The 26,271-nt window shown below is 45.0% G+C and overlaps 1 protein-coding gene across 1 annotated transcript; it reads left to right on the top strand.

The window, feature by feature from the left end:
• Nucleotides 1–399: 399 nt before the first annotated feature.
• On the top strand, nt 400–22,327 carry LOC142923203 (uncharacterized). Its single transcript, XM_076064123.1, has 5 exons — nt 400–630; nt 1,034–1,200; nt 2,285–2,443; nt 3,165–3,421; nt 22,321–22,327. Exons 1-5 carry the CDS (start codon nt 513–515, stop codon nt 22,325–22,327), a joined length of 708 nt encoding a protein of 235 aa, XP_075920238.1. The 5' UTR covers nt 400–512.
• The last annotated feature ends 3,944 nt before the right edge of the window (nt 22,328–26,271 follow it).

Genomic DNA, 26,271 nt, shown 5'->3' with positions numbered 1-26,271 from the left:
TGAGCAGCTAATGGCACACTCGCAGGCCATCAACAGCCTGCAGGTGGAGTTGGAAGCAGTGCGGTGGGGCGAGCGCGAGGAGCAGCTGAGGCGTGAGCACGATGCGACTCTGCATCTGGCATACATAGAGCTGGCCGAATATCGTGCATCACATATGCACGACGATTCAGAGTACGACGCTCACGTTGTGCACATCACGATCCTCCAGAAGGTGAGGCCTCCACTCTCGCAACAGCCACCCCCCTTCTTGCAACAGCAATGTGTCCTGCCCAAGCCCACTTATTTTCTCAATATTTTGGATGAATGCTAAACAATTTATTAATATATTCAAATTACATGTTGTAATTACGTGTAATTTAGATGCTGCCCGTCTCCGCCCGCAGGCGCTGAAGGAGCGTGACGAGCTGCTGCGGCGCTCAGAGGCAGACCTGGTGGCGGCGCGGGAAGAGGCGCGAGAGCGCGGGACTGAAACCGAGCGGCTGGGCACCGAGACCGCGGAGCTGAGAGCGAACATGCGCGACCTCTTTACCAACCAAGAGGTGCAGCAGACCGAGTTGGACAATCTGCGGCATGAAGCACTGGAGCTGCAGCAACGACTGCAGGAGGCTAACGCTTGCTGCGAGGAGACCGGTGGGTAGGGGCCTGTGCTCCAAAATCTTTCTGAATCCACGGACCCATTGAACACTAATTTTTGTCGAGCACTGTGCACCAATAACTTCTTTTTACGAGTTAAAACGAGTAATTCCTCGTTTTTATTTCATTTCCCACGTGGACCACTTCCGCTGTCTAACATAGGACTGCACTGGGTTTACTAACTGCTCTCTCACTAGGCCCTTCCTGTGCATATATTATTATTCTGGACCCTGTGTTTGCATGCAAGCTGGTGAATAGGTCTGAGGGACCTCAGACCTATTCTGTCTGCTACTACTCCCGCTGCTGGTACTCTTCCTCCTGAGCTGCTGCTCCTTCTCTGTCTGCTGCCACTGGTGGCTGTACTGTCTTCATCGCCATGGTTTTGTGTCCCTTCCGACAGGCAATTCTCTGGAGCAACAGACGGACTTTCTCAAGGCCGAGCTGGGAGTCTCCAGGGCAGAGGAGGCCGCGAGGGCACAGGAGGTGGTGCAGCTGCAGCACTCACTTCAGCACACGTATGCTGAGATGGAGTGCATGCACGGCCAGATCGCCGGGCTGCAGCACCAGGTAACCAGAGCCTTATGCGGCAGCCCCCCCACCTCCATGTGTGTGCATGAGGCCTGTCCTCATCGCCTGAGCAGTGCACCATCGCATGTTAGAGAATGTTTTTTTAGGTAAAGTCACGTAGAAATAAGAAATAATAAAATTAATAATAAAAACAAAGAATAATTCCTGCAGTCACGAAAGCTCCAAATTCAAGTTTCATGTTAGAGAATGGTTTGCAGAAGCATAAATCACATAACTACTTCTGAGAAATATTTAAGTGCCCTCTGGTACCCACACAATAGGAGGAAATACTTTGATATCTGCCCTGCTATGGAAAGTAATGAGTAATGTTCATCACAAAACAGTCTGATCTTTGGTTTTCAAAGCTGGAACTTAGCTCGATTTAGTGTAAAGCCGACATTCTTTTCATGGGCTTTTCTGTGAAGTCATTGATGATCAGGCTGAGATCATTAACTCACTGCACATGTGAACCTGGCTTAATCACAGGTGGCTGAAACCTGAAGTGGTTATATAAGTAATATGGATGCAGCCAGGAAGGCAGACAGCCAGAATGTTTTTTTTTTCGAATGTAGTATGATAATGCATTTCTATATGGCAAAAGGTATAATTGTGACCACAGGATCGGTCCTCCCCTCATGGCTCTTAATTTTGTCTGCAGATAGGTGAATGTTGGATGAGGTAATTACACTAGACAAGGCAATCCCTGACTAGGCCTTTAACTAATTCACTCCCTCTCATAATTTGTCATGATTCAGAGTTGAGAATGTATCTTCTCACATTTTAATACTTTCAGTTAGAATAAATACAATTTAATTATAAAGTCAGCTGCAGTTTACAGGACTTTTTCTAAAATGTGATTGGCTTGCATTTGTTAGAGAAACAATATAGGCTTGCAGACACACAGCTATATGCACACCACAGAGTTTAAATGACTTAAGTGGTAATTATTTATCTGTTTGCAAGCCGGGCTTAATTACAGCTGGGTCTTTTCCAACCCAGAAAATATTTCCACATTCTGCACACCATATTCAGTATACTTCCCCAGACATGAATCCAACATTGTGGAACGTGTGCGTGCCTGTAGCTGAAGGAGTCGGAGGGGCACGTCCAGGCACTTGGGATGGAGAAGGCGCAGCAGCAGGACGCGCATCGGAAAGAGGCCTGCGAGCTGGCGACAGGGCTGGAGGAGGTCCGGCTCACCCTCGCCGATGCTTTTAAGCAGTTCGAGCGCAACTCCAAGAAGGTATCGGCTCGCAAGGGCACGCGTGGTGAAGCCGCGATTGGCACTGAAGAGGGGCGCCACGGTGGCGAGATGTTAACTACCTCGCCTGTATGCAGGAGGTTGTGGGTTTGATCCCAACCCCGACACCTGTATATTTGGAGTTTGCATGTTCTCCCTGTGGTCACGTGGATTTTTTCCGGGTCCTCCGGTTCTTCCTCCACATTTAGAAACGTGCGTTTAGATTCTATAGCTGCAATACATTTCCACATGATAAGCCACTTCGTTGAACTTTCATTTGTGGGCAGGTCGCTTCTGAAAAAGAGCTATATAGTTCAGTAGGCCTTAGCTGGTAAAATAAAGATAATTAAAGTTTGAGTTTTAAGACATTTGTGGCAGCGTTCACAAGAGGAGGAGACCCTTGTGCGGCGAAATATTTATGATGATATACAACGTATTAATTTACTGTGATGAGCCTTCTGCACTCTGAACCAAGCTGTCCGAGTTTGACTACCAACCATGGCTAGCATTGGTGGGCAGTGAAATCTGACCCAGTCTTGGGTGTACCACTTCGTGCTGACCAGTGTGATGAAGTATGATCAATTAATTCCCATGACCGGTATGGCTCAGGGAAACTTTCATCCAGCAGTATCACAAAAACACATTCAGCGGTGGACGGATCATGGCTGTTCATGATGATGATGGTGATGATTACGATGGTAAAACGAACGTTGCCTGTATTAAGGCTCAGGAGGACGAGGACACAATCACTCGGCTGAGGGAGGAGCTCAAGGCGAGCAAGGAGGAGCTCGCAGCGAGTGAGGCGGAGCGCGCCAGTGCCCAGCCGGAGCTCTCCACCCCCCAACAGGGACTGTCGGCGCTGCAGGATCAGCTGACCACGTCCCAAGCTGAGAATGAGGACACTCTGCGTCAGGTAATGCTCCCAGCCTCGTTCCCACGGCCGCTGAGAACCCAGGCTCTCCTGGCCCCGGAACGGCCCAGGTCTGACCGTGACACAGCACTTGAGTCGTCAGGCTGTGTAGGGTCTGACCATCTGCTCCCCTCTGCTACGTGCATGTCCATGCCCTCTCTGTCCTGGTTTGGGAAGCGATTTTAATCTGACCTTTTAATGCAGATTTTGGGTTACTTAATCCATATATGTGGGCTTTTATAGGCGTAATCATGGGTTGTGTGCATGATGGTCTGACAAGATTGGGTGCATCCTGGGTGATTTGGTCAAACATGGTGTATGGACATCTGTGAAAAATATTTTCACAGCTCATCAGACTCCTCCAATATGAATAAAGATTCTGGTTCTAAATGTGTCTGTTGTTGCATCTGTATGTTCTACAATAACCGCACACAGTCGTTAAAATGCTTTTCTCTGTCCCTCTGCCTGTGGCCCAAGCAGCTGTTCGAAAGGAGCCAGGAGCTGGGATTCCTGCATGCGGGGATTCTTTGGTATCAGCGTATGCTGGCCGAGCTGCACACAGAGCTGGAGCAGTACCGCGGAAACGCACAGATCGCACGCTCACAGCTGCAGCATTTGGACATGCTGCGCCAGCAGAGCGAGGCGGAGGTGAGTACACTGCATTCGCACGTCGCAGACAAAGACTTCCCGTATAGCCTTAATAGACTGTTGGGGAAAGTACTGTTAGTGAGCAGCACCTATGAAGGCCGGCATGGCACACAAGGGGGTGATTGGCCAGCACCATGCCTCGCTGCCTTTGTCTCTCCAGTGGTGGTGTTTACACATCGCACCAGGTACTCATTTGAGGCTGGGTCGATCTAGGGGACGCCCAGGACCGGTTCACATAATCGTCACTGGTGTTGGCCATGAACGGGAATCGAACTCGGGTCGCCGCTTTCGAAGGCTAATCGCTACACCACCGCTCCCCACACATTCACTTTCATACACATAGACACGTGCGCGTGCACACACACACACACTTATAGGCAAACACTTGCTCCAAGCGCCATCCTGAATTATTACATGTCGCGGAGGATTGCTCCACTGAACAAAATAGTGACGCGGTTCAATTTTCAAGTGCGAGTTCGCGTTTAAAGTCAATTTTATAAAATATATTTGATGGAAGCAGGTTCGTAAGTGCAGGTGTTTGTAAGTTGAGGACTGCCTATATATACACTTATTTTTCATACAGATGTGTATATGCGCACTGGGTTACTGAGCATCCTCTGTTTAGGGACTGTACCACATTACAATCCACCATCCCACCTCTAGTAAAAGTACCTACTACTACTAGAACATCTGCTCCCCTCTGCTACGTGCATCTCCATCCCCTCCCTATTTTTGGTTGGGAAGCAATTATAATCGGACATTTTAAAGTAGCTTTTGGGTTAATTAATCCATATATCTGGGCTTTTATAGGTGTTATCTTGGGTTGTATGGATGGTGGTCACCCATCCAAGTACCATCAAAGTTCAACCCTGCTTTTCTTCCAAGATCTTATAATATTGGGTGCATTCCGGGTCATTTGGTCATAGGTGGTGTGGTGTATGGACATCTGTGAAAAAGAGTTTCATAGCTTATCAGATTCCTTCATTTAAAATAAAGATACTGGTTCTGTATGTGTTTGTTGGATTTGTATGTTCTTTAACAACTGCACACAGTCGTTAAAATGCTTAGCCATGTCCTTCTGTTGCCGTTTGTCCGTGGCCAATGCAGCTCATCGAAAAGAATGAGCACCTGGGATCCCTGCAGGTGGGGATTTTGGGTTACCAGCGTGTGGTGGCGGAGCTGCACGCTGAGCTGGCGCCATGCCAAGAAAACCTGCAGAGCATTCACTGTCAGCTCCAGGATCTGCAAGTGCTGCACCAGCAGAGTGAGGCGAAGGTGAGCAAGTGCTGTTAGCGAGCACCTATGAAGTCCGGCATGGCACAAACGCACATATATACAGTAATACCATTATTTACGCCCTCCCGTTGTACGTACTTTCACTATTAATGTACTCAAGTCATTGATAGCCAATCGCATGTTATGTACTGTGGTACCTTGCCATAGCGTACTTGAGATTTACGAACTTTACTATAAAGACCCAAATAGTTTACGCTGGATGGCGACAGTAAGGCACCAGATGACGCCCAAGCGTTTGCATCTCTGACTACAGTAGTCACTTTCATGTGTACATGTGTAGTGACTAACTCAGACACAGTAAGACTTTTAGGCGCTTCTTTTATTTAACGAGCACCATTGGGATAATACAGACACCCTACGTGGGTACACACTATTACCGTTGCTTGCCTATACAAAACACTAACCATCTAACACTGACAGCACTGAACGGAGACAGCGAACACCTATCTAGCAGCGTAATATCGAGTGAAGACGGCAGCGACGATGGCGACAAGACGACAGCGACGAGATGACAACGACGATGACGAGATGGTGACGACGACTATCTTATATATACGAACAGCACGACGAGGATCCCACTTCCAGCAACAGCCACAAGGTCCCTCACAGGGGCCCTTCTTATACTCTCAGCGTGGCCTCGCTCCGCCACGGCCACGCCCCCTCTCTGGAACCTACTAGCGGGTTCCCGATGGCCCCCCCTCTGTGACCTTTCCTCTAGATGTCCCCCTCTCGTGTCTATCGTGGCCTGCTGACGTGGGTACTACCATACACCGCAGTTACCCTTTTTTACCAGCAGCCAGCGCTATGCCACTACACATACTCTATCAAAATTTTTTCCCCACATACCGGATTTATGGTGAATATTTTTCAAGTGTAAACTAATTTTACATGATAAACAACTAATAATACACATAGTATAATAGACAAATATATCAATAATATGGCAGTCCTCGACTTACGAATGCATTTAGTTCCTGAGGCCCATTCATAAGTCGGAACGGTTCGTAAGTCGGAATACAATAATGTGCGATATTTAAATTCCCATATTGTCAGTGTTATAAAATGTGTTAAGGTTCAACAAAAGAGTCAAGCATTGTTAAACTCGTAAATAAGAAATCATGTACATTTGCATTAACACTAAAATTATAGTGTATCGTAAGTAATACATAAAATGTAGTAAAAATATTGTTTATTTTCACTCACCGCTTTCAAATCACAAGCGTGCTCACCGCTACACTTCCGATCCGCACAAAGATCCACCGTGTAGCTTTAATAGGCTGTTGGGGCACGTGCTGTTAGCGATAGCCTATGAAAGCCAGCACGGCATGCGAGGGGTTGTGTGCCAGCACCACACCCAGCTGTATTTGTGTCCCGAGTGGTGATGTTTATACAGCGCGCTAGGTGCTCATTTGAGGCCGAGTTGACCTACGGGAGGCCCAGGAATGGTTCAGATAATCGTCACTGGTGTTGGCCGTGAGTTGGAATTGAACTTGGGTCGGTGGGTTTGTAGCGCAGCGCGTGAACTGCAACACTACCGCTCCCCACACAATCACTTTCACATATATGCACATGTGCGCGTGCACGAGGCTGACTCATGACATCTCGTGGAGGATCGCAGCACTGAACAAAATAGTTCTGTGGTTCAGTTTGGAAGTGCAAGTTCGCGTTTTAAAGTCAATGGTATCCAAAAATTGATACATTTCATAGAAACAGATTCGGAAGTCGGGTATCCGTAAGTCGGGTCTCCGTAAGTATGGTGTTCCTAAGTCGAGGACTGTATGTATACACTTATTTTTCACACTGATGGTTGTACAGAATGGATGCGCACTAGGTTACTGAGCATTCTCTGTTTAGGGACTGTACCACGTTACGATCCACCATCCCACCTCTAGTAGAAGTACCTACGACTACTAGACCATCTGCTCCCCTCTGCTACATGCATCTCCATCCCCTCCCTCTTTTTGGTTGGGAAGCGATCTTAATCTATTATTTTAATCGAGATTTTGGGTTAATTAATTCCTAAAAAATGTTTAACATAAAACTTTCGTGACTGCAGGAATTCATATTCTTGATTCTTTTGGTAAAGTCACGTACTTTTTTTAATAATATAAAAAAACCCACGACGTTTCGATTGCAACACAAGCGGTCTTCATCATGCTTTTATAGGTGTTATCTTGGTTTGTATTGATGGTGGTTGCCCATCCAAGCACTTGAGGTTCAACCATGCTTTTCTTCCAAGATCTGAGATGATTGGATGCATTTCGGTTTATTTGGTCAAAGGTGGTGTATGGACATCTGTGTAAAAGAGCTTCGTAGCTCATTACATTACTCAATTATAAATGAAGATCCTGGTTGTGTGTGTGTTATTATACCTGTATGTTCTGCAATAACCTCACGCAGTCGTTAAAATGCTTTCCTGTGTCCCTCTGCCGCCATTTGCCCGTGGCCCACGCAGCTCATTGACAGGAACTGGCAACTGGAATCTCTGCAGGCAGAGATTCAGTGGTATCAACGTGTAGTGGCGGAGCTGCACGCTGAGCTGGCGCCCTACCGCGACAACGAGCAGAGTGAACACTCGGAGCAGCAGCGTCTGCAGAGCGAGGTGGAGGTGAGTGTACAGCACTCGCGCATCGCACACACACACACACGTATATAATTTGCGTTTAACGTAAATAATAGATTCATGCACACACGATTCAGTGTATTATGATAATGATGAGCTGGTCTAACCATCATGTTAAGCCGTCATGGTCCCTGTTTACAAATACAGATTATATATCTATAGACAATTTCATTATAGCTGGACACAGTGATAACGATGAGAATGATTTAGCACCTTTCTGTACACCGGGGCATCTCAGAGCGCTTTACATCACATCTCATCTCAACACGTGTGAAAGGGCACCCCCAATGACAGATGTCCCTGTGGGCACAAGGTGACTCAGCACCTGGTGTGCAATTGGCATTTGTCTGCCAGTAGGGGGTGCTGATTGTTGTGTGTAATCCCAGTTGAGCTGGTAGAAGTACTGAGTTGTGTGTAGTGTCTAATGGGTCAGTATGTCCACAGCTTGTCACGGTTGAGGAGGAAGAGGACATCTCTGGCTGCTCACTGGAGCCCGGCATTCAAGAAGCCTCCCAAGACCTGCCCCCCCAGGCCTCGAACACCCTCTGAGCATCTCACAGCCCCCCACACTTCCAGCACCACCCACCCCCACCAGCACCTCCCCTTCCTTACAAGGCGTCGCGTTTTAATAATAAATATTTGTATCTAATACTATCGCCTCGTCTCAATTCTTTTGAGTGTTTGGGACATGCGAGTGGCTCACATTTATAACGCTAAGGGCTGTCTACATCCACAGTGTGGCTGTTGCGGAGCTTCTAGAAACCAAATGTGAGGCAGAGTTCTGTGTCCCTTGGGTAATGCCAGCCCTCCAAGGGGTTTGCACTGAGCTTGAGTTGGGGGCGACAAGCATAAGGTTGTGGAGGTGGTGATGGTGGTGGAAATTTAGGAGGATGGCAAGGAGGAGATGCCCATCAATAAACTAGTTGGCCACGGTGAAGCCAGCAACCATAGTCGTTCCTACGTCCCCTGATGTGAGCGGCAGTGCTGGAGGGCAGTTCCACGGTCTCAGACGGACGTGGATACTCATTACCATAATCGCACAGTTATCTTACCTTGGGCAAAGTATTTCAACCAAGAGATTCAGATAGAAATCATCTGTGTGAATAATGTCATTTCTAAAGCAATAATTACCTTCTATATTATATCCCATATAAATATATAAAATTAAGATGATGCTGAAATTGTGATGTTTGCCTAATATGTGGAACTGCCCTACATGTAGTGCCAAACACTGACGCTCTGAAAAATATTTCTGCAGCAAATCTGTAGCCCTATCCCTAACTCCAAGCCTGAATAGACTATGGAATATATGAAAACTCAATGTCCAATTCACAAATTCGGAGGCATCATCACAGCGATGCACCAACTCTACTTCTTACACAATGATCTGGCTCAACCACCTCAATCCAATATAGTTGTTGCTCTACATAAACGTCGACCATACGAAGAACATGACTCCAACCCCTGTTCGTCCCCTTGTGCTAATTCATTGCTCAAGACAATGCGTTTCCATGTAGTTCTCCCCTCTTCGGGTTTTGAGAGATCCTTCTTCCCATGATGTGTCCCCAGGTTGTGTACGTCACAGATGGCAACTCTTATCCTCGTACATGGACGGTCACGTTGCGTCCCTGGTCTCCTCCCATCACCCATCACTTGCCATCCCCCCCCCACCCCAATGTAATCACTCAAAACCAACTGTGATTGACTGCAGCAGTGTTTTTAACAGACACCAGTCGTGTTACGGCTATTGGTGTTGTTATCGTTTATTGTAATAAACGCATTGCCTCCAAGAGAAGTCTCGCTCTACGTTCATACCCACAACACAGGCGCAAAATACATTACAGAAGTTATGTTAAGCAGCGGTAAAGTTTGAGTGATAGCTCATCTGACACTGACTCCTCTCACAACGACCAACTTTCAGAATACTCATTCAGTAGTAAGACTCTTAAATTTACGGAGAAAGCTCTCGTGAGAATCCCCTATTTTGATCCACACAATTGGAACAGAGACATACACAATCATATCACAACAGTAGAAGTGGAGGCAATGATCAGAGGTCTGAGGAAGTTGGACGAGAAAACAAGTGCTGAAAAGAAGGTTACATGAACATTCTATACCATGGGTAAAGTCGCTGCCATACAAGGTTAGGAATTATTAAAAAAAACTCAGCCTAACAGTGATTACGAAGTTTGGAGAATATTCAACACTGAGTGGTTTAATGCTGCCAAATTTGTGACCCAGTGCGTAAATGAGGAGTGTATTACGCAGGTGATGTTGATCAATACCACGAAGGTGACAAAAAGTTCAAGATTGTTTTTTTTAATCCTTGAGTCTAGAGATTACAGAAATTGTGGGAATGGTTTTGGACCCAGAGACGGCCTCCTTACACCACATACAGAATAGGGTTCACACGGCATGGCTATATATATATCCATAATAAAGGTTTTTGGGTTAGATCGCGTTTATTTATAAATGTGTCGTAACCCTCCACCACCCGACACGGCCAATCAGCAAAAAAAAGTGTCACGTTGACAAAAGACAAATAATTCACTACTTCAGCCCACCGGTGTGTTCCAGCATCATCGGGCAAATTGCCCGATGATGCTGGAAGTATTTACCAGCGAAACGTCGTACTCAAACTGTAAATGTGGATTAACTCTTCAACACACCGGTGGGCTGAAGTAGTGAATTATTTGTCTTTTGTCAACGTGACACTTTTTTTGCTGATTGGCCGTGTCGGGTGGTGGAGGGTTACGACACATTTATAAATAAACGCGATCTAACCCAAAAACCTTTATTATGAATAATATTGGTCGCGAAAGCCTACGTGTTAAACTATATATATCATTCGGACAAAACACAGGGAGAGAGATAATGCACCCCGCCATCTAGGGGGAAGTAAAAATCACGTGAGCAGCTACAGCACCTCACACCAAGCCCCACAATACAGAGAGGAGCAAGCACCCACGAACTACCAACATAATTACACGCAGAGATGGCAAGGTAACAATCCAGCGAGAGAGTGGCACACCAATCCGAAGCAACCACAGCACACAAAGACAGGTAATTATTGGAATGTCTGGGTGTGGAAGCCAAGAGCGGAATCATACCAGCACCCCATGCCACGACAAACTCAAGGTTAAACACAATCTGCCCATTCCCCCTTCGATACCCCCACCCGGCTATACCAGGAGGGAGTAGAGAAACAGGAAAGGAAACAAAAATGGACTCAACTCAGATACAAAATGTGGCACAAACACGTGGTGAATCACCCACATTAATTGAGAATGAGCTGCCAGTGAGAGCACTGCCCACTGAATTACTGAAAAATAGTTTTTCATCCAAAGGCCGATGCCTGCATTCCTCAGGGCGTGTCCCTGTAGCACGTTCCTCTGCCCCATCCATCGTACAATCATGCAAATCCGCGAGACAATGGGCGACTTTTCCAATTACCTGGCGATTAGGTTTTACTCCCCCTCCCTGTGGTTTATCATCTCCTGTCGGATGTAGATCGGAGTGCTGAAATGGGGGGAGGGAAGATTCACAATGGATCGGGAATTATGTTGAAACCCAGCACACCCAAAAGCACAAAAGTGGGGAGGACCCAACGGGGCACGGAATCGAATCGACTCATCGAGTTAAATGTACGGATCAATGAGTGGTGGCCCACTTTACTCCAGTGACCCGGGTGCTGCTGCGGGGTCCACTTTCTGCCCCGCCTCCTTTCCCCCCCCCCCCTTCTCTCTCCCCCCTACTGCCGAGGCCTCTATAACCTCGTGCCACGGCAGATCTCTCGCCTACTTCAGCAGTTTTTTTCTTGCTGTGGTTGTCCCACCTGATGGGAGGGACTTGATCACATCAGCCGCGTCACAGGAAGTAAGATGTGGGGATGGCTGTCATTTTTAAAGGGGTCTGAGTAATTGACCATACACAAGGAATCGGTTATAATCGACTTGGTAATCGAATCGTTCCAGCTTTAGTACTCGCGCATATAATACACTAGCTATTCTAGATTTAAAGCTTTCGTGACTGCTAGGATCCATACTCTTTGGTTCTATTGGGTAAAGTCACGTAGGTGAAAATAAAATAACAAAATATCACGACATTTCGGCCACAACACAAGCGGCCTTCATCAGGTGAAGGGACGAGACTGTCTGGAGGACAGCGCTGGAGTGGAAGAAGCCACGCTTAGATCACGACCTTTAAGCTGTGTGAGAAGAAAAACACCAAGCGCCTTGACAAAGGAATTAGCATATAATTTAGCATTCAAATGGCTAATTGAAATAGCTAAGTTAAAGTATACACATCCGCAGAGGTACCCCTTGACAAAGGAATTAGCATAGAAGTTAGCATTGAAATATCTGAGTGATTAGCTTGTAACTGGTCACAGAAATAGCTATGTTAAAGTTAGAGCATATACATTCACCGAGGCACCTAGTACTCATCAAACAGGAGAATTTAGCAAAACACAACCACGCTCAGACAGCGGACCTCTAAACTGTGTGCGAGCAAACAAGGTGTTCTGACAAAAAAAATTAGCATAAAAATTAGCATTTGATTGGCGGATTTTAGGAAAGAGGTGGTGTACGTGCCGGTGGACTTGCCGTTTGGCGCGGGGGGGGGGAAGGGGGGAGGGGGAGTTTACCTATTGATGGTGTGAAAAGGGAATTTATAAGAGCTGCGAAAGTTTGGGGTACCACTACTTGAAAAATATACTGTACAAATGAAATTAGTGTAATGTTTAGTTCGATTTAGAACATCTTTCCAATGGTTGCTCAATTTGAAACCATCCTCTCGGTTGAAATTATGTCTGTGTTTGTAGATCTGAATTGCTTCATGAACAAATCTCTGATAAAAGCCCGTGGGTTTGCAAAGAACCTTGGTATCGGAGAAAATTATATCGTGATCCCCCACAGCGTTGTAACAGTGATCAGCCACGGCAGAAGAATTCGTTTTGCCGTGTTTCAAATCTGATTTGTGCTCGCGAATTCGGTCAGAGACATGTCGCTTTGTCTCACCGATATAGCAATCACCGCAGGTACAACTCAATTTGTAAACCCCGGGGTACTGTAAATCAGGAATGACATCCTTCACGGATGGGATCAGATCACAAATTTTGTGTACTGTATTGAACCGGACCTGGATCTTGTGTTTGTTTAGAATTTTGGAAATCTTTTTAGTAACGCCTGCTATATATGGAAGTGTGATGGTTTTGACCGGAGTATCAAGTGGTTGTTTCTGTATGGAGGGAGAGACAGCTTGGCGGATGGTACGGTCAGAGTAACCATTCCTTTTGAGGGCCAGGTGTACATGTTTTAATTCACTGGTCAGGTGGTGTTGGTCCGAAATGCAATGAGCCCTATGGTATAAAGTTTTGATGAGAGAATTATTTTGGGCTGGGTGGTGGTGGGAATCAGGTTTCAAGTAGGAATCTGTGTGGGTGGGTTTCCTGTAGACAGAATGCCCCAATGAGCCATCAGGTCTCCTCTCAAACATAACATCTAAGAATGGTAGCTTGCCATCTTTCTCCACTTCCATGGTGAACTTGATGGCGGGATGTCTGGAATTGATGTGGTGTAGGAAAAGGTTCAGAGCTGGGAGGCCATGTGGCCAAATGACGAAAGTGTCATCCACATATCTCTTCCACAGGGAAGGTCTGAGGGTGGAAGTCTGGATGGCATCTGATTCAAATTTCTCCATGAAAATATTGGCTATCACTGGTGATAAGGGGGATCCCATGGGGGTACCCTCATTTTGTTTGTAGAAGGAGCCATTCCAAGTAAAGTAGGTATTGTTGAGGCAGTGCCTAACCAGTGCAGGTGTGTCGGGGTCTAGTCCATGTTGGACCAAATTTTAAATTATTTCAATGGTATCAGGTACTGGGACCTTGGTGAACAAAGAAAGCACATCGAAGCTGACAAGGATATCGTCAGGGGACAGTACAACGTCTTTGACCATAGAGACCAATTGGGCTGAGTTAAGTACTGCTGAGGCGGTCTTGCCAGTGAAATATATATAATATATATTTTGTTGTTTCCCTTCAACGTGACTTTACCGAAAGAACTAAGATTATAATACCTACTTTACTTGGAATGGCTCCTTCTACAAACAAAATGAGGGTACCCCCATGGGATCCCCCTCATCACCAGTGATAGCCAATATTTTCATGGAGAAATATGAATCAGACGCCATCCAGACTTCCACCCTCAGACCTTCCCTGTGGAAGAGATATGTGGATGACACTTTCGTCATTTGGCCACATGGCCTCCCAGCTCTGAACCTTTTCCTACACCACATCAATTCCAGACACATCAATTCCAGACATCCCGCCATCAAATTCACCATGGAAGTGGAGAAAGATGGCAAGCTATCATTCTTAGATGTTATGTTTGAGAGGAGACCTGATGGCTCATTGGGGCATTCTGTCTACAGGAAACCCACCCACACAGATTCCTACTTGAAACCAGATTCCCACCACCACCCAGCCCAAAAGAATTATCTCATCAAAACTTTATACCATAGGGCTCATTGCATTTCGAACCAACACCACCTGACCAGTGAATTAAAACATGTACACCTGGCCCTCAAAAGGAATGGTTACTCTAACCGTACCATCCGCCAAGCTGTCTCTCCCTCCATACAGAAACAACCACTTGATACTCCGGTCAAAACCATCACACTTCCATATATAGCAGGCGTTACTAAAAAGATTTCCAAAATTCTAAACAAACACAAGATCCAGGTCCGGTTCAATACAGTACACAAAATTTGTGATCTGATCCCATCCGTGAAGGATGTCATTCCTGATTTACAGTACCCCGGGGTTTACAAATTGAGTTGTACCTGCGGTGATTGCTATATCGGTGAGACAAAGCGACATGTCTCTGACCGAATTCGCGAGCACAAATCAGATTTGAAACACGGCAAAACGAATTCTTCTGCCGTGGCTGATCACTGTTACAACGCTGTGGGGGATCACGATATAATTTTCTCCGATACCAAGGTTCTTTGCAAACCCACGGGCTTTTATCAGAGATTTGTTCATGAAGCAATTCAGATCTACAAACACAGACACAATTTCAACCGAGAGAATGGTTTCAAATTAAGCAACCATTGGAAAGATGTTCTAAATCGAACTAAACATTAAACTAATTTCAATGGTACAGTATATTTTTCAAGTAGTGGTACCCCAAACTTTCGCAGCTATAAATTCCCTTTTCACACCATCAATAGGTAAACTCCCCCTCCCCCCTTTCCCCCCCCCCCGCGCCAAACGGCAAGTCCATCTGCACGTACACCACCTCTTTCCTAAAATCCGCCAATCAAATGCTAATTTTTATGCTATTTTTTTTGTCAGAACACCTTGTTTGCTCGCACACAGTTTAAAGGTCCGCTGTCTGAGCGTGGTTGTGTTTCGCTAAATTCTCCTGTTTGATGAGTACTAGGTGCCTCGGTGAATGTATATGCTCTATCTTTAACATAGCTATTTCTGTGACCAGTTACAAGCTAATCACTCAGCTATTTCCATGCTGAATTCTATGCTAATTCCTTCGTCAAGGGGTACCTCTGCGGATGTGTATACTTTAACTTAGCTATTTCAATGAGCCATTTCAATGCTAAATTTTATGCTAATTCCTTTGTCAAGGTGCTTGGTGTTTTTCTTGTCACACAGCTTAAAGGTCGTGATCTAAGCGTGGCTTCTTCCACTCCAGCGCTGTCCTCCAGACAGTCTCGTCCCTTCACCTGATGAAGGCCGCTTGTGTTGTGGCCAAAACGTCGTGATTTTTTGTTATTTTATTTTCACCTACGTGACTTTACCCAATAGAACCAAAGAGTATGAATACACTAGTTGTACTACCCAGCTTCTCCTGGGACTTGGATCCACCACGCCCGGCCGCCTTTGTCTCCCCAGTGGCGATGTTTACACACCACAGCAGTTACTCGTTTTGAGGCTGAGTCGACGTAGGGGAGGCCCAGGACCAGTTAAACTAATCGTCACTGGTAGTGGCCGTGAGCGGGAATCGAACTCGGGTGGCCGGATTCGCAGCGCAGCGCGCTAACCACTACACAATGCGTTACGCTTCCACATGTGCGGGTCACGTAACAGATTTGACGTCACAGCTCACTTGCCGTACAAAAAATAAATGCATTATTGAGCTCCCCCCCCCCCCCCCACACACAAAAAAGTGTGTTTTCATAACTTTTGCATTGTGTAGAGTCTGGAAAGTACCCACATGGCAAATTTCAAGTTTGTTGCATGTCGGGAAGTACGCTAAACATTTTGAACAGGCACACATATTCACAACTTTTATATATATGGAGATAACACAAAATAATCATTACCACATTTGCGTTCGTTTGAGCATTCAGTGTCTCAAACCGACGCTGGTGAACTGCCAGATATTTGCAGGCAAGGATGCTCTCTGTTAGTTACAGGTCCTAGTTCTATGCAAAACTGTGGAATACTTCACAAAAAGTCATCATGAGCTTTGCAGAGCTGAAAACCATTCTGACGTTTGCTCGTGTTGAACCAATGCTGCTGAAATAAAAATCACGGCCAGAAAGGCCGTAGGCTTTCACGACCAATATTATTCATAATAAACGTTTTTGGGTTAGATCGCATTATTCATAAATGTGTCGTAACCCTCCACTACCCGACACGGCCAATCAGTAAAAAAGTGTCACATTGACAAAAGAGAAATAGATCACTCCTGCAGCCCACCGGTGTGTTGAAGAGTGAATCCACAACATTTACAATTTTTGAGTACGACGTTTCGCTGGTAATTACATCCAGCATCATCGGGCAATTTGCCAGAAAGGTGAAGCCCTCACTTCCTCCCGGTCTTAAAAAACCGGGAGCACCGTCACCATCGCAGCATGACACATGTGTGCCCGTTGAAACGTGCAGCCCTCGATCGCAATAGAACCGATAATAATTATTGTTGGTACAACTTTCTTACTCATGAAAGCTCTGCGAAGTTTCAATATAATAATTCGCTTACATCGTGGATATGAGTAACAAAATTAACACGCAAACGATGATTCCCCTCCTTCACATATCTGTCTTTCCACTTAAAAAATACAAGTATTTGTACACATCCCATTAGCCACACGGCTTTCCTGCTGGGAGTGCATCATTTCAGCAGTATTGGTTGTACACAAACCAAGCTCTGGTCCGGTTTTTATATTCATCAGCACGCTCCAGCTCACTTGAAGCAATGCTGGTGAACTGCCAGCTGTTATAGGTTAGGGCCCGCTCTGTGAGATATGGGTGCTCGAAGGTTGTTGTTTATGTAGGTTATGAAAATTTGATGAAAATAATGAAAATTTGATTAAATTTGAAATCTGCATAATTTATCCGAATTAATTGGTGTAATTATGTGCATAAACTATGCTAATTCGAGATAACCGTATTAATTTATGCGAGTGGGCGTGGTTATGATGATGCAGGTCGTTATGATAATTAGGTCCAGCCTCGGTGACGAAGGTTGGTTATTAATTGGAACAACGCAATTAATCGTATGCAGTTGTGCAGGTATTGTGAGCGTGAATGAGAGAGAGTCGACTCGACTTGTTATTTAATTCCGTGTTTTCAATAAGGATACAATGATCTTCGATTTAACGCTTATTGATTATGTGCTGGATTAGTGATTAGTGTGCTTATGATAGGTCCCCAAGATTCAGATCTCATTCGCAGAACAATTCTATGCAGTATCACGGAAAGAATCACACACAACTCTTCTGCTTTAATCAATTTTATTTTCTAGCTAAACTTTAATTTTTGGATAATATGAGAACTCTCAACTTCGGAATTTCAACAATAGCATTAACAAGGTACACATCACGATTGCGTTGTTTCACTTCGATAACGGCACCTGTGTTTAATTCCCGACGCGTAACGCAATTGATCGGTTGTTGAGAGAGAGAGATTAAAACATGCAAACTATTCTATCAAAACCTTAACCTTATAATATGTAATTCGTATTTAAATTGTTACACAACACGGCATTCGGTCATTGATCATATGCGACCCTTAATGCAGATTCTTGTCACGTTGTTAACAGTAGGACGATTGATTATTATGCAACGCTGTTCATATGGAAAGACACTCAAACCATTATTATTCCTAAAGGCACAAATATGCGTTCATAGATTCGTCTTGTTCATTCATGGATACCAGCAAGATTATGCAATAGAAAAAAACGAACCACTCAAATACCCCCAAGTGACCGTAACCACGTAACTCAAATGGCCGCAATGTATTCCTTTGAGATTCTTATCTTGGACCAATCTTTTAATTAATTGTGTTCAGATCCCTGGCAGGGAAAACCTGTTAAACAATTTTCTTTAAAAAAAAATTGTTTGCTGGCGGTTATGGCTTTGGGAGTTGTTCCCCCCCGCCCTCATCTTCCTTTGTTTCCGAAGGGTATCGTGGAGGGGGGGGGGGTGAGTTTGTGTGTGGGGTGACCCGGGTTCGATTCCCGCTCACGGCCAACACCAGTGACGATTATCTGAACCGGTCCCGGGCCTCCCCTAGGTCGACTCAGCCTCAAATGAGTACCTGGTAAGGTGTGTAAACATTGCCACTAGGGAGACAAAGGCGGTCGGGCGTGGTGCTGGCCACCCACCCCCTCGTGTACCGTTCCGGCCTTCATAGGTGCTCGCTAACAGCACTTGCCCCTACAGTCTGTTAAGGCTATATGGGGGATCTTTGTTTTCTCATTAAACCCGGCTGCTTCCAGATGGCCCCTTGCCAGGGTGGAATTCCTGTTTCTCCGCGCTGCGAGAGAGACAAAGGTGGTCGGGGTTTCTTGGAGTATTGTTTAACTCGTTTCGTAAGTTTGCCCGTTGTCTCATTCCTTCTCGAAAATCTTTGATGTGACTCGGTATTTCTGTCTCCAAGCTTTGTTTTAACAGTAAAACGTATTAAAGGTGAAAATAATTTGATATCGAATTAATAATTGGATAAGGATTCACTGATGCATCTGGTGGCCTGGTCTTAATTGGAGTGATCGTGAGGATCGCTAATTTTAGCTTATTCTTGTTGTTGCATTTTAAATTAAAACCGTTGTTTTAATGGCAAATAAGGAAAATAAAAAAATTGGTTTAACTCGCGTCTGTCTTCCTGAGGCTCGCCTCTGGGTGACCTTTCCAAAGGGGCACATCAAACTCTTGTTCATCTGGAGATCTTCGCAGATAGCTGTTAACATCCTCGCCTCGAGAGTTTTATTATTTCTTTTTTTATTTATGGCCTGTTTATGATCTCCATCTGTGTTTGCGTGTTTTTGGGTTGATGCGTTTTATGCATTATTTCTCTTTGTTATTATTTTAAAAAATTATATATCGGCAGATATTATTAATATCAATTTTGGAAAAAGGCTCATATCCAACACACCACCCTTTTAAAAATGATCTGTGGTCTGCCACGGATTATTTTTAAAATAAAAGAAAAATGCCTTTTCCCATCATAAGCATTGATTGTCTTCGAGTTTGTGATTTTCCTTACAACGCGCGCGTACGTGTCACAACTTAGCATGATTACATTTGAAATAAGAAAATAAAAGAACAGGAAAAATAAAAAAATTAAGGCAACATGTTACATCGGTTCTTATCAATTATTGCTACTTTGATTTTTGTTTCAGTTCCTGGGAAACACTGGATAGCGGTTTCGAGCCCGGTGGTACACCGTTTCCCTCCTGGCATCTCTTTGTTTAATGTTTACCAAGTTCATATTCTTAGTTTTTTCGGTAAAGTCATGTTGTTTCTCTTCAACGTGACTTTACCGAAAAAACTAAGAATATGAATTACTGCAGTCACGAAAGCTTTAAATCAAAGTTTACCAAGTTATTGGCAACCTTACCGCCACCTTTGGTCAAGAGTGCAGAATAATTTTTTCTCATGGCCAGGTATTTTAGAGTAACCTGTGACCTTTCCATGCAACATCATCACATCGTCATTTTGGTTCATCGTCGGTATGGCTTTAGCCAAATGAGCACGGTTCCTTGGTTCGTATCGGTAATTTTTTTTATCCCTCGCCTTCCCTGTGGGTTTATGTGGCGTGAAGTGATGTCGTGCGCCACCAGGATTAGTACACACCACGAGTTTCCGTGCTCGACTGTTGGGGTCATTTGCCTTCTCCGCAGCCATGTGCTGATTTGATGACTCCGTACCACGATTCGATTCCATGTTTTTGCATGTGCTGGATTTCAACACATTCCCCGATCCATCATGGATTTCTGTCTCCGTAGCATCTTTCTCTGCCACATTCGCAGTACTCTCACGCAATTTCGCGACACAATTGATCGCGTTTCCATTTACCAAACAAACAGGTTTCTCCCCCCCGATCCTGTTGCTTATCATTTCTCGTTGGATCACACTTCATTGTTATTTTTCCCTGTTCAATAGGTGTATTCACCACGGGAGCGACTCTCGCGTTCTCCACCACATTATCAGAACGGGTGCATGGTGCATTTAGTTTTCCACAATCATGGTTACCCTCCTGGTTTTGTTCGTCACCTCCAGCCTGCTTGATTTTTTTCAAGGGCTGTGAATTTTTTTCCAGCTCAGCGGACACTGCTCTTCCTGTCATTTTCCTCTCAACCCCTGTGAGCGATTCATCACGTGCCCATGTCACCCTCTTTGTCACAGCAGTTGGGAATCGGCGTGATTCTGCTCTTGGCCTATACGTGCCGTGATTCTCGTGATTGTGTCTTTGTGTGTTGCGATCGCCCATTATTTATGTGCCACTGTCGATCGTAATTGTTATCTCGCCATCTGTGTGGGTAATTTTGGCCAGCAGTGTGCCGTGGCATTGGGTATAGATATGGTCCTGCTCTTGGCTTCCACCCGTGGCGATTTTCGCAAATACGCGTCCTTGTACGCTTCGGACGCTCCCGGTCTGTGTGCCGTGGAATTGTGGAATTGTTATCTCGCCATCAGTGTGGGTAATTTTGGCTAGCTGTGTGCCGTGGCATTGGTCCTGCTATTGGCTTCTACCCGTGGCGATTTTCGCAAATACGCGTCCCTGCACGCTGCGAACGCTTTCGGTCTGTGTGCCGTGGAATTGGGAACTGGTCTGACTTTGCTCGTGGTCTCCACACATTGCGATTCTCGCAAATACGCGTCCCTGCACGCTGCGATCGCTCCTGGTCTGTGTGCCATTGTCTCGTGTAATTGCTATCTGGCCACCTGGCTATGTAATTACGTTGGTAATTCGCGGGTGCTTTTTGTTTCCTGCACTGTGGGCCTGCGTGTCTTGAGTGCCTCGCAGGTGATGTTTTGTTTCTGCTCCCCTGATTTTTATTGCCTTCTGAAATACTGGTTGCCTTGCCTCGTTCACTGTGTGTTGTGGAATTATTGTTCTTATCCCTGTACAGCCAAGCCATGTGAGCCTTATTCACTATGTGGTGTAAGGAGGCCGTCTCTGGATCCAAAACCATTCCCACGATTTTTGTAATCTCTGGACCCAAGGATCCGAAAAACATAATTTTTAATCTTTTGTCACCTTCGTGATACTGATCCACATCGCCCGCATAGTACGCTCTTTTAAATCGTATGAGGTACTCTCGAGGATCCTCATCTGCGCACTGGGTCATAGATTTTGCAGCGTTAATTCCCTCAGACAGTGTTAGATATTGTGCAAACTTCCGAATCACTGCCAAGCTCAGCTTTTTAAAATCGTTCCGAACCTCGTATGGTAGCAACTTTACCCATGATATGGACTGTCCATGCAAGCTGCGTTTCAGCAAACTGGCTTTCTCATCCGTTTTTCTCAGACCCCTGATCATTGCTTCTGCTTCTACCATTGCAATGTGAGTGTGTATGTCTCTGTTCTTATTGTGTCGATCAAAATAGGGAATTCTGGCGAGAGCTTTGTCCATCGATTTCAGAGTTTTACTACTGAACAAGTAATCGGAAAGTTGATCATCGTCATCCGAGTCAGATTCGGATGAGTTATTAATATCACGGTGGCGTTGCTTAACATGATTTTTGCAGTGTCTTTTGCGCCTGTAACGTGGGTCAGCTTTGCTCGGTGACTCCTGTTTATCCCATGGCTCATACTTATGTGGTTTTTGTGGGGTGTTTGATTTATATTTGTCTGGTGCGTCGTGCCTGTCGCGATGTTTGTGTCGGCCGTCTGTGCGTGGTGTGCGTTTTCCTGAAGAGTTGCCTCGGAGCTTCGGCTCCGCCCTTTCTCGCGTTATTAGTACAGAATCCCCTGGTGACTTAGTTTTAATATTCTGTCCCCCTCTGACATCGGGGTTGTCAGCCCCACCCGTTTCTTTTCCGAATTTTTCCTCATTATATAATCTCTGTTTGTCTGTCTGTGCGAGAGGGTCTGAGTTCAGCGTAGCTATTTCTGAAGTTTTTACATCGTTTTCGCTTTTGTACCATTTTATCCAGTTCTTAAGCAGTGTCCCAATGTCAATAAAGCTCCCCTTCCATGTGTCTCCCTGATTTGTTTGCTCTATAGCAGATCGGCCTGACCGTTTTGGTACAAGTTCGCGCATTTAAGGGTTGGCGTTTAAGGGTTAGCGTTTAAGGGTTGGCGTTTAAGGGTTGGTGTTTAAAGGTTGGTGTTTAAGGGTTGGCATTTAAGGGTTGGTGTTTAAGGGTTGGCGTTTAAGGGTTGGCGTTTAAGGGTTGGCGTATAAGGGTTGGTGTTTAAGGGTTGGTGTTTAAGGTTTTTCGTTTAAGGGATGTGTGCTTAAGAGTTGGTGTTTACAGGTTGCTGTTTAAAGGTTTAGCGTGTAAGTTTTGCCTTTAAGGGTTGGTGTTTAAAGGTTGGTGTTTAAGAGATGGCGTTTAAAGGTTGGTGTTTAAAGAGTTGGCGTTTGAGGGTTGGCGTTTAAGGGTTGGTGTTTACAGGTTGGTGTTTAAGCGTGTTTAGGTTTTGGCGTTTAAAGGTTGTCAAGGGTTGGTATTTAAGTGTTGGTGTTTACAGGTTGGTGTTTAACGGTTGGCGTTTAAGGGTTGGCGTTAAAGGGTTGGCATTTAAGGGTTGGCTATTAAGGGTTGGTGTTTAAGGGTTGGCGTATAAGGGTTGGTGTTTAAAGGTTCGTGTTTAAGGGTTGGCGTTTAAGGGTTGGCGTTAAAGGGTTGGTGTTTAAGGGTTGGCGTTTAAGGGTTTTCGTTTAAGGGTTGGTGCTTAAGAGTTGGTGTTTACAGGTTGGTGTTTAAGGGTTGGCGTTTAAGGGTTGGCGTTAAAGGGTTGGCGTTTAAGAGTTGGTGTTTAAGGGTTGGCATTTAAGGTTTGGCGTGTAACAGTTGGCATTTAAACGTTGGTGTTTAAGGCTTGGCTTTAAAGGGTTGGCGTTTAAGGGTTGGTGTTTAAGGGTTGGCATTTAAGGGTTGGCATTTAAGGGTTGGCGTTTAAAGGTTGGCGTTTAAGGGTTGGCGTTTAAGGGTTAGTGTTTAAGGGTTGGCGTTTTAAGGGTTTTCGTTTAAGGGTTGGTGCTTAATAGTTGGTATTGACAGGTTAGTGTTTAAAGGTTTGGCGTGTAAGTTCGGCCTTTAAGGGTTAGTGTTTAAAGGTTGGTGTTTAAGAGATGGCGTTTAAGGGTTGGTGTTTAAGAGTTGGCGTTAAAGGGTTGGCGTTTAAGGGTTGGTGTTTAAGGGTTGGTGTTTTAGCGTGTTTAGGTTTTGGTGTTTAAGGGTTGTCCTTTAAGGGTTGGTGCTTAAGAGGTGGTGTTTACAGGTTGGTATTTAAGGGTTGGCGTTTAAGGGTTGGTGTTTAAGAGTTGGCGTTAAAGGGTTGGCGTTTAAGGGTTGGTGTTTAAGGGTTGGTGTTTTAGCGTGTTTAGGTTTTGGCGTTTAAGGGTTGTCGTTTAAGGGTTGGTGCTTAAGAGGTGGTGTTCACAGGTTGGTGTTTAAAGGGTTGGTGCTTAAGAGTTGGTGTTTACAGGTTAGTGTTTAAAGGTTTGGCGGGTAAGGTTTGGCCTTTAAGGGTTGGTGTTTAAAGGTTGGTGTTTAAAGGTTGGTGTTTAAGGGTTTGCGTTTAAGGATTAGTGTTTAAGGGTTGGCGTTTAAGGGTTGGCATTTAAAGGGTTGGCGTTTAAGGGTTGGTGTTTAAGGGTTGGCGTATAAGGGTTGGCGTTTTAGGGTTGGTGTTTAAAGGTTGGTGTTTAAGGGTTTGCGTTTAAGGATTAGTGTTTAAGGGTTGGCGTTTAAGGGTTGGCATTTAAAGGGTTGGCGACTAAGGGTTGGTATTTAAGGGTTGGCGTTTAAGGGTTGGCATTTAAGGGTTGGCGTTTAAGGGTTTACGTTTAAGGGTTGGCGTTTAAGGGTTGGCGTTAAAAGATTGGTGTTTAAAGATTGGTATTTAAGGGTTGGCGTTTAAGGGTTTTCGTTTAAGGGTTGGTGCTTAAGAGTTGGTGATTACAGGTTGGTGTTTAAAGGTTTAGCATGTAAGTTTTGCCTTTAAGGGTTGGTGTTTAAAGGTTGGTGTTTAAGAGATGGCGTTTAAAGGTTGGTGTTTAATAGGTTGGCGTTTAAGGGTTGGTGTTTAAGGGTTAATGTTTAAGCGTGTTTAGGTTTTGGCGTTTAAGGGTTGTCGTTTAAGGGTTGGTACTTAAGAGTTGGTGTTTACAGGTTGGTGTTTAAGGGTTGGCGTTTAAGGGTAGGCGTTAAAGGGTTGGCGTGTAAGAGTTGGCATTTAAACATTGGTGTTTAAGGGTTGGCGTTTTAAGGGTTTTCATTTAAGGGTTGGTGCTTAAGAGTTGGTGTTGACAGGTTAGTGTTTAAAGGTTTGGCGTGTAAGTTTGGCCTTTAAGGGTTGGTGTTTAAAGGTTGGCGTTAAAGGGTTGGCGTTTACGGGTTGGCGTTTAAGGGTTGGTGCTTAAGAGGTGGTGTTTAAAGGTTGGTGTTTTAAGGTTTGTTTTTAAGGGTTGGCGATTTAGGGTTGGCATTTAAGGGTTGGCGTTTAAGGGTTGGCGTTAAAGGGTTGGCGTCTAAGGATTGGCGTTTAAAGGGTTGGCGATTAAGGGTTGGCGTTTAAGGGTTGGCATTTAAGGGTTGGCGTTTAAGGGTTGGCGTTTACTGGTTGGCGTTTAAGGGTTGGCGTTAAAGGGTTGGCGTTTAAGGGTTGGCGTTTAAGGGTTGGTGTTTAGAGGTGGGCGTTTATGGATTGGCGTTCAAATGGTTGGTGTTTAAGGCTTGGTGTTCAAGGGATGGCGTTTAAGCGTCGGTGTTTAAGGGTTGGCCTTTAAACGTTGGCGTTTAAGGGTGGGCGTTTAAGGGTTGGCGTTTAAGGGTTGGCGTTTAAGGGTTGGCGTTTAAGGGTTGGCGTTAAAGGGTTTGTTTATGGATTGGCGTTTTAGGGTTGGTGTTTTAGGGTTTAATGTTTAAGGGTTGGTCTTTAATAGTTGGCGTTTAAGCGTTGACGTTTAAGGGTAGGGGTTTAAGGGTTGGCGTTTAAGGGTTGGCGTTTTAAAGGGTTGGCGTTTAAGGGTTGGCGTTTTAGGGTTGGTGTTTAAAGGTTGGTGTTTAAGGGTTGGCGTTTAAGGGTTGGCATTAAGGGTTGGTGTTTAAAGGTTGGCATTAAAGGGTTGGCCTTTAAGGGTTGGTGTTTAAGCGTGTTTATGTTTTGGCGTTTAAGGGTTGGCGTTTAATGGTTGGTGTTTAATGGATGGCGTTTAAGGGTTGGTGTTTAAGGGTTTGGCGTTTAAGGTTTGTCTTTAACGGTTGGTGTTTAAAGGTTGGTGTTTTAAGGTTTGTTTTTAAGGGTTGGCGATTTAGGGTTGGTGTTTAAGTGTTGGAATTTAAGGGTTGGTGTTTAAGGGTTGGTCTTTGAAGTGTTAGCGTTTAAGGTTTTCCGGATGATGGTTGGTGTTTAAGAGTTGACGTTTAAGGGTTGGTGTTTAGAGGGTTGGCGTTTAAGGGTTGGCGTTTTAGGGTTGGTGTTTAAAGGTTGGTGTTTAAGGGTTGGCGTTTAAGGGTTGGCATTTAAGGGTTGGTGTTTAAAGGTTGGCGTTTAAGGGTTGGCCTTTAAGGGTTGGTGTTTAAGGGTTGGCGTTTAAGGTGTTTTAGTTTTTAGGGTTGGTGCTTAAGAGTTGGTATTTACAGGTTGGTGTTTAAAGGTTTGGTGTGTTAGTTTGGCCTTTAAGGTTTGCTGTTTAAAGGTTGGTGTTTAAGAGATGGAGTTTAAGGGTTGGCGTTAAAGGGTTGGCGTTTACGGGTTGGCTTTTAAGGCTTGGTATTTAAGGGTTGGTGTTTAATCGTGTTTAGGCTTTGGTGTTTAAGGGTTGTCGTTTAAGGTTTGGTTCTTAAGAGTTGGTGTTTACAGGTTGGTGTTTAAAGGTTTGGCGTGTAAGTTTGGCCTTTAAGTGTTGGTGTTTAAAGCTTGGTGTTTAATAG

Source organism: Petromyzon marinus, unplaced genomic scaffold, assembly GCF_048934315.1.
Source record: "Petromyzon marinus isolate PM22_M1 ecotype Great Lakes invasive population unplaced genomic scaffold, UKy_Petmar_22M1.pri1.0 PM_Scaffold_33, whole genome shotgun sequence".
NCBI classification, from domain to species: Eukaryota; Metazoa; Chordata; class Hyperoartia; order Petromyzontiformes; family Petromyzontidae; genus Petromyzon; species Petromyzon marinus.
This window is presented reverse-complemented; position numbering and strand designations above follow the sequence as displayed.